This window comes from Onychomys torridus, chromosome 4 (assembly GCF_903995425.1).
Source record: "Onychomys torridus chromosome 4, mOncTor1.1, whole genome shotgun sequence".
NCBI classification, from domain to species: Eukaryota; Metazoa; Chordata; class Mammalia; order Rodentia; family Cricetidae; genus Onychomys; species Onychomys torridus.
Window position 1 is genome coordinate 148,016,399 of NC_050446.1, and position 13,074 is coordinate 148,029,472.

At 45.0% G+C, this 13,074-nt stretch overlaps 1 protein-coding gene across 5 annotated transcripts in view; it reads right to left on the reverse strand.

Moving 5' to 3' along the window:
* Positions 1 to 5,582: 5,582 nt before the first annotated feature.
* Rin2 (Ras and Rab interactor 2) overlaps positions 5,583 to 13,074 on the reverse strand; it is a 211,251-nt gene continuing 203,759 nt past the window's right edge. For 4 of the 5 annotated variants that reach the window (XM_036185194.1, XM_036185193.1, XM_036185196.1 and 1 more), the window contains 2 exons: positions 10,711 to 10,874; positions 5,584 to 7,562 (listed from right to left, as the gene is read on the reverse strand). In XM_036185194.1, the coding sequence (XP_036041087.1) occupies positions 7,242 to 7,562; positions 10,711 to 10,874 (485 nt within the window). In that variant the 3' untranslated portion in view covers positions 5,584 to 7,241. Of the gene's footprint in view, positions 7,563 to 10,710; positions 10,875 to 13,074 lie in introns of all 5 variants that reach the window. The other variant, XM_036185195.1, reaches the window with a different exon arrangement.

Here is a 13,074-nt window from a genome sequence, read left to right on the forward strand (position 1 = left end):
TAACTCTATTTGATATATACGAAGTTATTTATTTATCTACACTCTTTGAGACCATGTCTTGCTAAGTAGACCTGGCTGGCCTGGTACACATAGATCAGGCTGCTTTGAATTTTCAGCAACCCTGGTGAGGAGACGAGTTCAGGCAGTGGAAAGCGACTTGCAGTCAGTCCCCATTGGCCTTGAGGAGAACAGAGGAAGCTGGATCAGAAGCACGTGTACCTTGCTTTGTATTAGTTTGTTTCTCCATCACACACACACACACACACACACACTCACACACAAACACACATATATATATACCTCTGTGGGCTCTCGTATCACCCTGGGGCCTCAGCCTTCCAGGTACTAAGATTGTAGGAATGACCTACCACACCCAACTAAACTTAAACTCAGAGACATAGACACACATGCACGGACTTAAAACCATTTCTGCTAACGTATTAGAACTTCGTTATCCAGACTGGTGGGCACTAGGCACAGGGGCTTATAGATTGTTTGAGATGAAGTCCATGTGAAATTAGATGTGCTGGTTTTGTGTGTGTGTGTGTGTGTGTGTGTGTGTGTGTGTGTGTGTGTGTGTTTGTTTTGGTTTTTTGAGACAGGGTTTCTCTGTGTAGTTTTGTGCCTTTCCTGGAACTCCCTCTGTAGTCCAGGCTGGCATAGGAACTCACAAGAGATCCGCCTGCCTCTGCCTCCCAAGTGCTGGGATTAAAGGCATGTGCCTCTGTGAGTTCGAGGCCAGCTTGGGCTACCAAGTGAGTTCCAGGAAAGGTGCAAAGCTACACAGAGGAACCATGTCTCAAAAACCAAAAAAAAAAAAAAAAAGAGGCGTGTGCCACCACCACCACCACCACCCGGCTTTAGATGTGCTGTTAAGTGTGAAATATATCTAAGATTTTGAAGACTTAGCATTTAAAAAAGAATATAAAATGTCTCTTTAATGTTTCAGATTATTTATTGAAATATATTTGGAATCTCACGGGTTAAAAATATCTGTAACTAAAGTTAATTTGAACTGTCAGGGTTTTTTTTTTTAATTTTAAAAAGTGGCTTCTAGAAAATTTATAATCAGCTTTATGCTTATATTGGACAAAGCCATACAAGAGGTTAAAATTCTTTATGGTCTTCTGCCAGCCAAATACGGAATCTGCCCTATTCAGGTGTTAGCAGACAAGCAGGAGGCTACTCTCCCACGTGTACTGTCACTTTAAGAACTATGTCTTGCTGGGTGGTGCAAGGGAGGCAGAGGCAGGTGGATCTCTATGAGTTCAAGGTCAGCCTGGTCTACAAATGGAGTTCCAAGACAGCCAGGGTTACACAGAGGGACCCTGTCTAGAAAAACCAACACCCCCCCCAAAAAAAAAAAAACAACCAAAAACTAAACTAAACAAGCAAACAAACAAACAAAATCTATGTCTGTCAAGGCAGTGGTGGCACAGGCCTTTAATCCCAGGCAGAGGTATGCAAATCTCTGTGAGTTCGAGGCCAGCCTGGTCTACAAAATGAGTTTCAGGACAGCTAGGATGGTTAAATAGAGAAACCTTGTCTGGAAAAACAAAAAAATAAACAACAATAACAAAGAAGAACTGTGTCTGGTGTCTCTTGGTGGGAGGAAGGGAGTGGGGGGGGGAGGTGATAATCACCGAGACACTTGGGTCTTCCTTGCAGGCTTTCTGGTGGTCTAGGTGATTTCCAGGTGTAGCCTAATGCTAGGTGGTGTAGCTTAGTCATAGAGGAATTGCCTAGAGAACACAGGGACACATGCCCAACACTACCAGAAAAACAAGACAAAACAAAATTACACACACTTAAAACAGCAGCAGTGAAGCCTGGCAGTGGTAACACATGCCTTTAATCCCAACACATGGGAGGCAGAGCCAGGCGAATCTCTGTGAGTTCGAGGCCAGCCTGGTCTACAGAGCGAGTTCCAGGACAGGCTCTAAAGCTACAGAGACACACTGTCTCGAAAAACCAAAACAACAACAACAACAATAACCCAGCAGCAGTGGACATGAGTCTCAGTGACAACTGAAGGTGGGTGCGAGACGGGGTGTCCTGGAGTCCGTTCACATTCAAGTCTTCAGCTGGAGCAAAAGGAGGACAAGGCAAGTTAGAGCCTGTGTTTGGACTGTTTTAAGACTTTCTGTGTGTGAGTGAGAGACGCCCTACAGATCCTGTGGGGGCATGAGAAGAAATAGAAGGATGGTCATCATAAAGGAAAGAGGAAAGAGCTAGTGATGACACCTTCTAGTGTGTGAGCAACATGTGCCCTAGAAACCTAAGTGTTGCTTACAGAGGGTTAAGGGATGTGCTGAATGCCCTCACCAGCTATCTGTGAACATCATCCTCACATGGCGAGCTGTGAAAGTGCTTTTAATGTAAAGAATATGAATTTTAGAAAACTCTGCTTTTGTTTTGTTTTGTTTTGTTTTGTTTTGGATTTGTGTGTGTGTTTCGAGACAGGGTTTCTCTGTGTAGCTTTGGAGCCTGTCCTGGAACTCACTTTGTAGACCAGGCTGGCCTTAGAACTCACAAAGATTTGCCTGGCTCTGCCTCCCAAGTGCTGGGATTAAAGCCACCACTGCCTGGCTGGATTTTGGTTTTTGAAGACAAGGTTTCTCTGTGTAGCAGCCCTGGCTGTCCTGGAACTCACTCTGTAGACCAGGCTGGCCTGAAATTCATAGAGATCTACCTGCCTCTGCCTCCTGACTGCTGGAGTTAAAGGCATGTGTAGAGCGAATTCTCATTGGTCTTAATAATAAAAACCTGGAGTCAGATATAGCGGTAACAGCTGACAGATCAGAGAAGTAAAGGAGGCAGCCACTAGAGAGACTTCTTACCTCTACCAAATCCTCAGACAGAAAGGGGCTGAGCTTCTGTCTCCACCACCCAGCCTTATCACTTCCTCTCTCTGCCCAGTCATATCACTTCCTGTTTTGTCCTCCCAAGTGCTAGGATTAAAGGTGTATGCCACCGCCTGGCTGCTAGTGGTTAGCTCTGCACTCTGGAGGCAAGCTTTGTTAGAACACAAAATTCACCACAGGTGTGCACCACCACCACCACCTGGCAGCAAGTTCTTATTAGAATCAAGAAAAGAAGTTCTCCCAGCCCCTAACCACTTTACTCCATTTGGGGATTTTCCATGGAGAGGCCTTAGAACAGGCTTGGTGTCACAAGCATATAATACCAGCACTCAGGATCAGGAGTTCAAGGTCATACTTGGCTTTACAGGGAGCTTGAGACCAGCCTGGGCTACATAAGACTGTCTCACAGCAACAATAATGAAAGTGTTGCCCCAGGACTGGGGGTGTTTGTAGCTCAATAGTAAAGCACTTGTCTAGTCTGTGTTTTATCTCCTAATCTGAAAAAAATATCTTTGAGTATTGACCCATTGACCCAGCAGTCAGAGACAGGAGGATCATTGTAAGTTTAAGGCCAGTTTTCAGCTCCATAGTGAAACTTGTCTTAAAAATCAGACAACAGCAACAAAAAATGCAGAAGGAAGAGTATTGATGCCCTTGAGATCTCTGTGAGTGTATCTGTCTTTCTGGAGGGGTGGGTATGGGTGGGGGTAAGAGGTGGAGGGGTAAGTGTGCGTGTGCACTGCACGCTGGGTATCAAATACAGGAGCAAGAGTGTACTAGGAAAGTACTATATTACAGAGCTGTGCTCCTACCTCCAAATATGCCTCTATCTGTGTGTGTTTCTCTCTCTCCCTCTCTCTCTCTCTCTCTCTCTCTCTCTCTCTCTCTCTCTCTGCCTTTCATTTCTTTTTCTTTTTTTTAGACTTCCATAGTTCCTTTTCCACCAAAGTCAAATTCATGTGGCAAGTTTGGGTCAGCTGCCACTCATGCTTTGACACTAAAACATAGACTCTTTTAAAACAGAACCTGCTTTCTGAAACACACCAGCTCTTTCCTCTCCCTCCTTCCCATCATCTGCTTGTGATTCTGCCCTGTAATATAATTTGGGGAGGAGGTCCTTTTTCCAGCTTGACTAAGGATCACCAAATAGCAAACAACGTTTTGGGTCTCAAATTCACCCATATGAAAATGGTCTGGCAAAGATCAAGGAGAGTTGGCATTTTGTTCTCAGAGTCTGCAGGCAATTACAACACATGTCCCATGTACATAGAGCCCTTCCTGGGTCGGTTTTCATATTTGGGGGTATAACTAGGCTATTAAACACCACTGGCCTTGCTTACTTTATATTTCTTACAGAAGATGAAGGTCAGAGTTGTGGGGAGGAGAGACCACATTTGTGAATGGAAACAGTCAGGCCCAGCTTCCTGTCTTCTGCATTTGCTTGTAGATCTAAAGTAACTTCCACATGATACAAACAACTTAACCAATTTCCATTTTTTTCCTGTGTCCCTAAGGGGGGTCATATTTGGCAGTAGGTCCAACATCAAAAACAAAGTCCCTGCCTCTGGCTAGTGTTCAAGATATTTTTAGGTTTGGAAGTGCATTCTCCTCTCCCTCCACCCGGCATGTATATTTTTACTCTGCTCTCTGTCTGTCCAAACTCCACCAGGGTCTGTTTCCTGGCAAACTGAGAAGTGAGGAATGCCTGCGTGGGAGGAAAATGAAGACACATGTGTTGAAACTCTGCCAGGGAAGCATTGCCCAATGACAAACCAGGGAAAGTCTTGTGATGTTTTCCTCTGCACACTCTAGTTTTCCTGATTCTGCTCTCACGGGGCCTGTTTAAACTGCCTAATTCAGATGTTGTGACTTGCTTCCAATCTAAGAGGAGTACCAATCCCTCAGCACAAGGACAGCAGAATGGTCTAAATTTGCAGGGAGGGGGATAGGGGCAGCTGTATAGATACAGAGGGGCAACTCTTCACTCCAAACATCAAAAGCAAGTTCATCCAGCTCTCCTTCTGGTCTCTAAGCAGCTCTCCTATGGATGTCGCAGAAGCCCTCTTAACTCCTTCCCTTCTGTCAGCAGGAATGAGGTCCTCCCTTAGCACCCAGGCCTGGCTGCAATCCCCAGAACGCTCACCAGTCTGCAGAAGAGCAGGCCTGTACTGTTGATTTTGCAATAGTCCTGAACTCTCAGCCAGGACACAGCAGGGGTGGCCTAAGGACAGGGAGGAGTTGTCTGCAGGGCTCTGCCTGGCTCTGGGTTCAGATTAGCTGTGATTTGCCCTAGAGCCATCTGAGCCAAGTACTGTGCTGGCTAACCCTGCCAACACCTACAGGTCACAGGCCATCTGGTTTCTCTTCCTGCTTCTTCATTTTTGTTCTATCAGTCCATAAACTTCTGAGCTGTGTCTTTATGTTTGCTCTTTATAGCTACCAGCTCAGTGTGAAGTTTATTGTCATGTACGTGTGTGTGTGTGTGTGTGTGTGTGTGTGTGTGTGTGTGTTATCTGAAACAGGGTCTCATTATGTAGCCCAGGTGAACCTGGAACTCACAGTGATCCACCTGCCTCTGCTTCTGCCTCCCAAGTGTCCCAAGTGCTATAATGAAAGGCACCGAGCCCAGCCACTGTCATGTACATTTACCCAACATCTTTGGGTACGTGATTATATTGTGACTCTAAAACAAATCCCCCACAAAAAAAGACAACTGAAGAATATTGAAAAAACTATTTTACACAGGATTATTGTACAGTATTACAATGTATTATGTGCAAAATTCCATTGAAAATCATTTACAAAAAAATACAACACAGTATGTGCTGAGGGATCTAGTATAACAAAAGCCAAGGATACAGGTACAAGGCCTCCCAAAACCAGACGCCTGTGCATCCTTACACAGTACAGTAACATGTTTTTGTTTTCTGTTTTTGCAATGACCTGTATTACACCGATACATGACCCTTCTAGTATGTGTGCCCAGAAATTCATTTTATACAACATTTATCTAACTTCACCGTATATCCACGTTGTTTGTGTATTTTCTGTTTGTTTTATTTGTCATGCTGAGGATGGAACCCTGGATGCTAGTTTGTGCACGCCAGTTCTAACAGAGCCACATCCTAGCCATTGTCCATTATTACAATAAAGAGGAGTTTTTGGTTTGTTTTTGTCTTTTTGGTGCATTCTTTTCTCATCAGCATCTTAGTGAACTCAACAAAAGCCATATTATACATTACTTGGTTTCTGCCTCCAAATAATTGGATGCCATCAGTTTGGGCTTACAAAATGGGCACAGGGAGCGTTATCCTTGATTTACTTTCCCTTGTAGGGATTTTTAAAATGGTTTCCCAAAGAAGATAGCATATGGAACAGACTTTTGTCAAACCTCACTGCAGCATGTATTTACAGTACTGACTCCTTTTCCTATGTCCTCCAAAGCCTGAACCTGCAGACTACATTCCTCAGCCCCTCGTTAGAGTCTGTGTTTCTCTCTCTAGCTCTCTCTACATTCATTTCTCTCCTAATCCTCAGCATCAATTGCTTAAAAATATAAGCAAACAACAAATAGCACACCACCACTAAAAGTGAGCAAGGTAACAGTACATCAGATTCTTCAAAGGCGCTCTGTGGCCAGTGTCAAGGATTGCTTTATAACAACCAGCAGTCTCTCCCCACAAAATTGCCAAAACATCCAGTTACAGAAGAGAGACATCTAAAATGCAATACTCTCAAATCCAGCAAGAGATTTATCTTCAAATATTAAATGTTAAATCACATGCATACTTATAGAATATTTTAAAGTTACAAAAATATTTTAAAAACCAATCCTGACAGTTTACCTGCAACTGCTATAAATTTTTCTATGAAATATATATAAAAAAAACCCACAAAGGCTCTTTGTAAAAAAAACAAAAAAGTATAGAATGAAGGGAGGAGGAAAGAGGGAAGGATGAAGCCATCCACAGAGCTGAGAGGTACCTGATGCACTGCATCAGACAGTCTGGTCAACACCTGCTATGGAACCCAAGAGAAGAGCTTGTACCTTAAGTGTTTCCTCAGCACATATACAAACATGTAAGCCAACCCAGAAGCTGGCCAAGGCTAAGCAGCTAGTGATCTCTGGACACCTGAACCATCAAATGCAATTCTCCATTTCTGGAGGAGAATCTTACTACTTTGTCAACCCCAGGTACCTCATTTAGGCAATGTATCTAAAAGCTGCCCTTGGCTAAGTCAGCCTATGGATGGCTTAGTCACTGATCTGAAGGGTCCTTGAGGAGGTGGCTGTCTTTCAAGCTCAAACATGTGGCAGCCAGAAGGCTAGACTCCTAGCTCCCTTTTGGATGCATCAATGGGAAGTCCATGTGTCCTCTATGAGGGAGTGAGGTCTTCCCCATTCTGGAAAATCACACCGTAAGGATCATTCTTGATTCGCCTGTAGACAAAGTGGAATATATGGGGTTGAGGCCGGCTGTGCAGCTCAGCCTTGATCTTTTGAGGATAAGTGTCCTCTGCCAACTGCTGCCATGTTTCATCAACGAAGAGAAAGAGGCTATATTCCTCAGGGTCCTCCACCTTAAACTTCTCCGCACAGAGCTGACACACATCCTCTGTGGTGATGTACGGTCTCACAAGGAGGGTCTTCCCCGTGCATCCGCTGTTGACCTCTTGAAAGGCAACTCGGAGGTAATTCTGCAAGTAGAAACAGAGATGTCAGGAGCAAGGGCAGAGGAGAAAGCAAACACAGTTCAGAGGCAAGTACGAGCCACTTCAAGGCTTGGGTTTGTCCCAACGTCTAGCCAGACCATGCAGCTCAGATTGCCAGGGAAGACTCTGACTGGAACTCGGCATGGACTGAGCTACCATATTTTAGCTCATTGCAAAGAGAAGCAACAGGAAGTCCTGTGAGCCCTGGTTTTCATCTTTCTTGATCCATTATAAAACCAGCTGCTGAAGAAATCCTGAGTAAGAGTGTCAACCACATCCAAAGCTGGGATTTTTTTCCCAGCTTGAAAACTAACCCTAAACAGCAGAAGAGCTTGATCCAGGAGTTTAGCAGGAAGGTATTTAAAACATCAAGACACACCAGCACATATGATACTCACTTTGTGCTGTTCTAGGAAGCCTAAGAAAAGACATTAATGCTTGGGCAAACTGCTGATGTCTGACCATTCTACCCAGATGGTGATCTCATGTGATGCAACCTTACAAAAGGCTCCCAGCAACCCAGGGTGTGATGTGGAAAGAACCAGAGGGAGGAGGTGTTGATTCTGCAAGAAAACTTGGGAGACGGAGTTGACTAAGCACAACGTGGTGCTGCAGGAAGTAAAAGGAGATGGTTGTAGGCTTGACATAGGGAATCATGTAGGTGTTCACCACCCTGAGAGGCAGTAAGCCTGTCGATTCCTACCACACAAGCCTAGGTAGTTGCCAAGATTTGGTTATTCAGGGTCGCTTCATTATTTCCAGGTCCTTAAGAATGGTTACACACAGGCTGGAGAGATGGCTCAGCCATAAAAAGCCAGGCTCACCATCAAAACTATAAGAACAGTTACACACAAAGAGGACAAGTCCTAGTCAAATTCTAGCTGCATCTAGAGAGCATACACATTTTTGCTTCTTAGTTCTGGCAATCCTGGTTGAGAGGACCCAGCTCACTTCTCTTATGGCTGTGATAAAGCTTAGCCGCATAAAGGAGTTGGGGTGGGGGGCTCTTGGGAAGGGCTATGTACTCTGAATGTTTCATGTCATGTGTAGGGAGGACATTGGCCAACCTGATGACTTTGTAGAGGAGAGGTTAGGTCAAGTGGCACTCAGGTGGAGTGCCATGCTCTCAGACTTGAACATCTGTCTTCAGAGCGTGTGCCATCAGACCACGCCTCTCTTCTCCCATCCCTGCCGGCACTTTTTGCATTTATTCAAGGACTCCTGAAGAGAGTAGCCTACGCAGGAAACTGAGACACAGGCAACATTTCACTATGTTGGCTACTAAGGAGTCTTCTTCCAGTAAAAGGGAGCATTGGGGTGTTTGTGTTGACAACTTTCAGTACTGGAGTTCCATTTCTGTATTTTTGTTTTCATCCATGATCTGAGTGCTCAAAATCTCTCTCTTGGATGGTACTGTGGGAAGACATGCCTCTTTAAAGTAAGTGAGGTCAGGGGGTAGGGCATGTGCGAAAGGTGGTGTGTGGGGATTGGGCACCATGGGTGTCTAGGTTAGGAACTTCTGGTAGTCAGTGGTGATAACATAAGTAGGCAGAGATGCCTACTGATGGGAGAATTTACTTTTCTTATTTCCTCTGATCTCAGAGGGTGCAGGCCCTCAGGACCTTCTCCATGCATAGCCCATATGGCAGTAGTCCAGTGGTCTGCATGAGCTAAATAACTTACCACGTGGATGCTCTTGAACAACCAAGCAGGGATGTGTGTGTGTGGGGGGGTGGGGGTGTGGACACAGCATGTGTTCTTGCTTTGTAGTTTGTGCATCTGGATGGAATTTCTGAGAAAATTGCAATCTTGGAGAAAAACGTGCTGACCTTGCTTTTCAAGTATGGGCTGACTTTGAACCAAAGGTTATTTTCAAAGCAATAAGAAATGGGAGAGAAAAGGCAAGGGAGGTGAATCCGGACACAGAGGCAAATTCATCCTGCCTTTCCAGGCTCCTGCTAGGGAACTGCTCTGTGTCACTTAGAAATAATGCACAGCCAGGTTTCAGAGTTCCACAGAAGCCTTCAGATGACCACCCAAAGATGGCTGCAGACTGGTTCATTATCACTGCACGGGCAAAAGTAAATCAGGGGTTGCCAGGTCAGGAAAAGGCTTCTGTAGCCCTAGCTCACCTCCAGGGAATAAACTCAGCGGGAACTGCACATGCCCAGCAGCCCAGCCTGGAAACCTAAGTGGGTCCTGGTTTCAGTGTTCAGTCTCACACTCAGTCACTGCCCAAAGTACTGAGCTGAGATGCCAGGGGATTCTGTTGTCAAGTGAGGGAGAAAAGGGGGAGCAGAGATGGAAAGACACCGTGTTGTACCTCCCCCACTTCCCAAAGGGCAACCAGCTGGGCTGCAGGGTAAACTGTTTCCTGAGGAAGCTGGATATCCGATGCCTTTGCCTGGGCTTCTCCTTCGGACATCCTGTCAGGTTAGGTATTTAATAGCAGGCTGAATGTTCTAAGAGGAATCCTGCCTTAATTTGACTGGGTTGTCCTAACTGTATCCAACTGTGGGCCACACCTGTGTGCATATTTTATGCGGTGATACTTATTATATTTATACTTAGGTTGGTACTAAAGTGATTCACACTGAGTAGAAAGTGTGTGTACCTTGACTTTCGAAATTTCCTGTAAGTGCTAGGGATGGAACCCCAGGGCCTTGTACATTCAGTCTACCACTGAACTATACTAACAGCTGGGTTTTGAATCTGTACTTTTCCCCAGGGTAGCTATATTCGATACCATCCTCCTTGTGATGCTGGGCAGCAGTGATGAGCTGGCACAGCCAATCAGCCACAAGATCATAATGTGACACAAAAAGTCTTCCCCACCATCCTTCCCTGTTTTTCTAAGTCAAGGTATTTGATGGGTTAGACACAGTTGGTGCATTTTTTTTTTTTTTATTAGTATAGTGTAGTCAATGAGGACATGGCCTGGTGAAAGGTGCGGTGCATCTCTGTACATGTTGAAAGAAACAGAAGTTATACAGCAAGGCCAGAGAATGGCTTCATTATTCTATTCCACCAGACGATTCATCCGAGCTGGGACTCAGGCCCTGAGTCCATGCACTGCAGGAGCCAGCCCCGCCTTCCTGGAAGAGGGAAACATGGAGGGGACTGGGGGACGTACCTGAAAGTCATCTACAGAGGGGATGGTCCGGTTGGTGGTTCTCCGCTTGTGCCACTGCCTCAGGGTGTCTCTGGCCTCTGAGCTGAGCAGCCTCGCAGCTTGTTCTTCTTGGAAATTCTTTATCAGAGACAGGGCTCCATAGGCGCTTGTCAAGTAATAGCCTCCTGGAAGGGCAGAGAAAGTGGGTCCTCAAGAGTGTCACGCTGGTGATGACAGTGGAGGTGCACTAGTGTTAAGGGCATATTGTATATAGTTGTCCTTGTTGGGGTGGGGTCTAGGATCTGACCCCTGTGTACTAAAATCTATGGATGCTTAAATATTCATATAAAATGGCACAGTATTTGCATATAATTTATATAATACTCTCGTAAATTTTGTTTTGTTTTGTTTTGTTTTTCAAGACAGGGTTTCTCTGTAGCTTTGTGCCTTTCCTGGAACTCTCTTTGTAGACCAGGCTGGCCTCGAACTCACAGAGATCTGCCTGGCTCTGCCTCCTGAGTGCTGGGATTAAAGGCATGTGCTACCACCGCCTGGCTACTCCTGTAAATCTTAAATCATGGCTAGATGACTTATTATACCCCAAACAATAGAAACACTACATGAAGAAGGGGCTGAGGATTTAGCTCAGTGGTAGAGCGCTTGCCTAGCAAGTGCAAGGCCCTGGGTTTGGTCCTCAGCTCCGGAAAGGAAAAAAAAAAAAAAAAGAACTGAAGAAAAAGGACAATGAAAAAAGTTGTATATGTTCATTTCATTTTTTTCCTATTTACCGCCCATGGTTGGTTGAATCCATAGGCGCAGAACCTTCTTCACATGTGGAAGGAGATTGCGATTTCCCCATTGCTTCCACAGAGGCATACATCAAAGAGCATATCCCCCACATCTTCACCCCTCTATTCAAGCCCTCATCTCAACCAGATTTATGGAGTTATTCAAGCCTGTGCTGGGGCCAGGGGGCATTGAAAAGCTGACAACATTTCTGTTTCCACATTAAAAAAAATGAGTAACATGTTAAAGAGAGTGGTGTCCCTCCAGGGGCGCCCTTAAAATTATCTCTTGTGTTTGTGGGGAGTGCTAATAGGCATACTACATTGCAAGGCACCTATGTGTTTTTCTAGATCTGTCTGCCTTTTCCAAGTGCTGGGATTAAAGGCATGCACCCCCAGCACCCAGCGTGGAGAAACATATTAAAGAAAACAGGCAATGATGGTTCATTCATGCATAGACTGGACATTCATTGCAGTTAAGTGAGTTATTTTCAGAAGTGTCACTTTTGTGGCCAAAGCATTTAATTGCTCACACAGGACCTTGTGGAACCCTCTCTAATCAATGTGCAGGAATTAAATGGTTTACCTCTCAAGGAGCATGGGTAGTGGGCCTGTGAGCCTGCGTTGGGTTGAACTTGGCTTTGTTGTTTATAGTCACTAATGGAGATTTCTTTCTTTCTTTCTTTCTTTCTTTCTTTCTTTCTTTCTTTCTTTCTTTCTTTCTTTCTTTCTTTCTTTCTTTCTTAGCAGAGCTTTATGGTGCAGGGCCTTACATACACTAGGCGAGTGCTCTGTCATGTGAACACACCCCCAACCCAGGACAGCTCACATCAGGCTTTTTGTTTAGAGTTTTCCTGACCCCACCACCCATGATTTAAGAACTCTAGGGCAACCTCTGCTATGAATTATTGATCTTAGTATTTGCCCCATGAGCAAATCACACATGACTTGGTGTAAAATGCTAGATAAAGTGTAAATGACCACACAATGGAGTTCAGGGAATCTACAAGGAGTTCAGGAATCTCAACAGACTCTGTCCTGCGTGTCAGCATTTAACTGTGGTTCTGGGAGCTACAATCCCTGTGGGATGGTGAAGGGTTCCCTGGACTTTAAATTTGATACCATGGCCCTGATGTGCTCAGGCCACTGAGGAGAAAACCTCAAATGCTGGAAACACAGACTTGACCATATTCTGAAACATGTGGATACAATTAGAGGAAGGTTTTAAATTTCAGCAAAACTATATCCCACCATAAGCGAGAGCTCTGAGCTTGCCAGGGAATCTACAGTGCTGGGTCTGTAAATGAGAATACCTGCTTACACAGCAGAAAAGACATGTGACTGCTGTAAAGCCAACCCAAGAGAGCTTTGGACAGGCCACAGAAAGCAAGGATCTGTGACACATGACCACAGCTCCTCTAGATCTGGATTGGAGGAGCTGAAGTTCAATGCCCTGCCTGTTTAGAGCTACAGCCAGCTTGCCTGGGCCATGCCCTCCCCGGGAAGGAAGGTAAGTGTCCAACATAGTTCATGCAGAAGAGCACACTGGCTGTTCTTATGTCAGTGTGCAGTGTAACCTTGTTTTTGTTTTTGTTTTTTT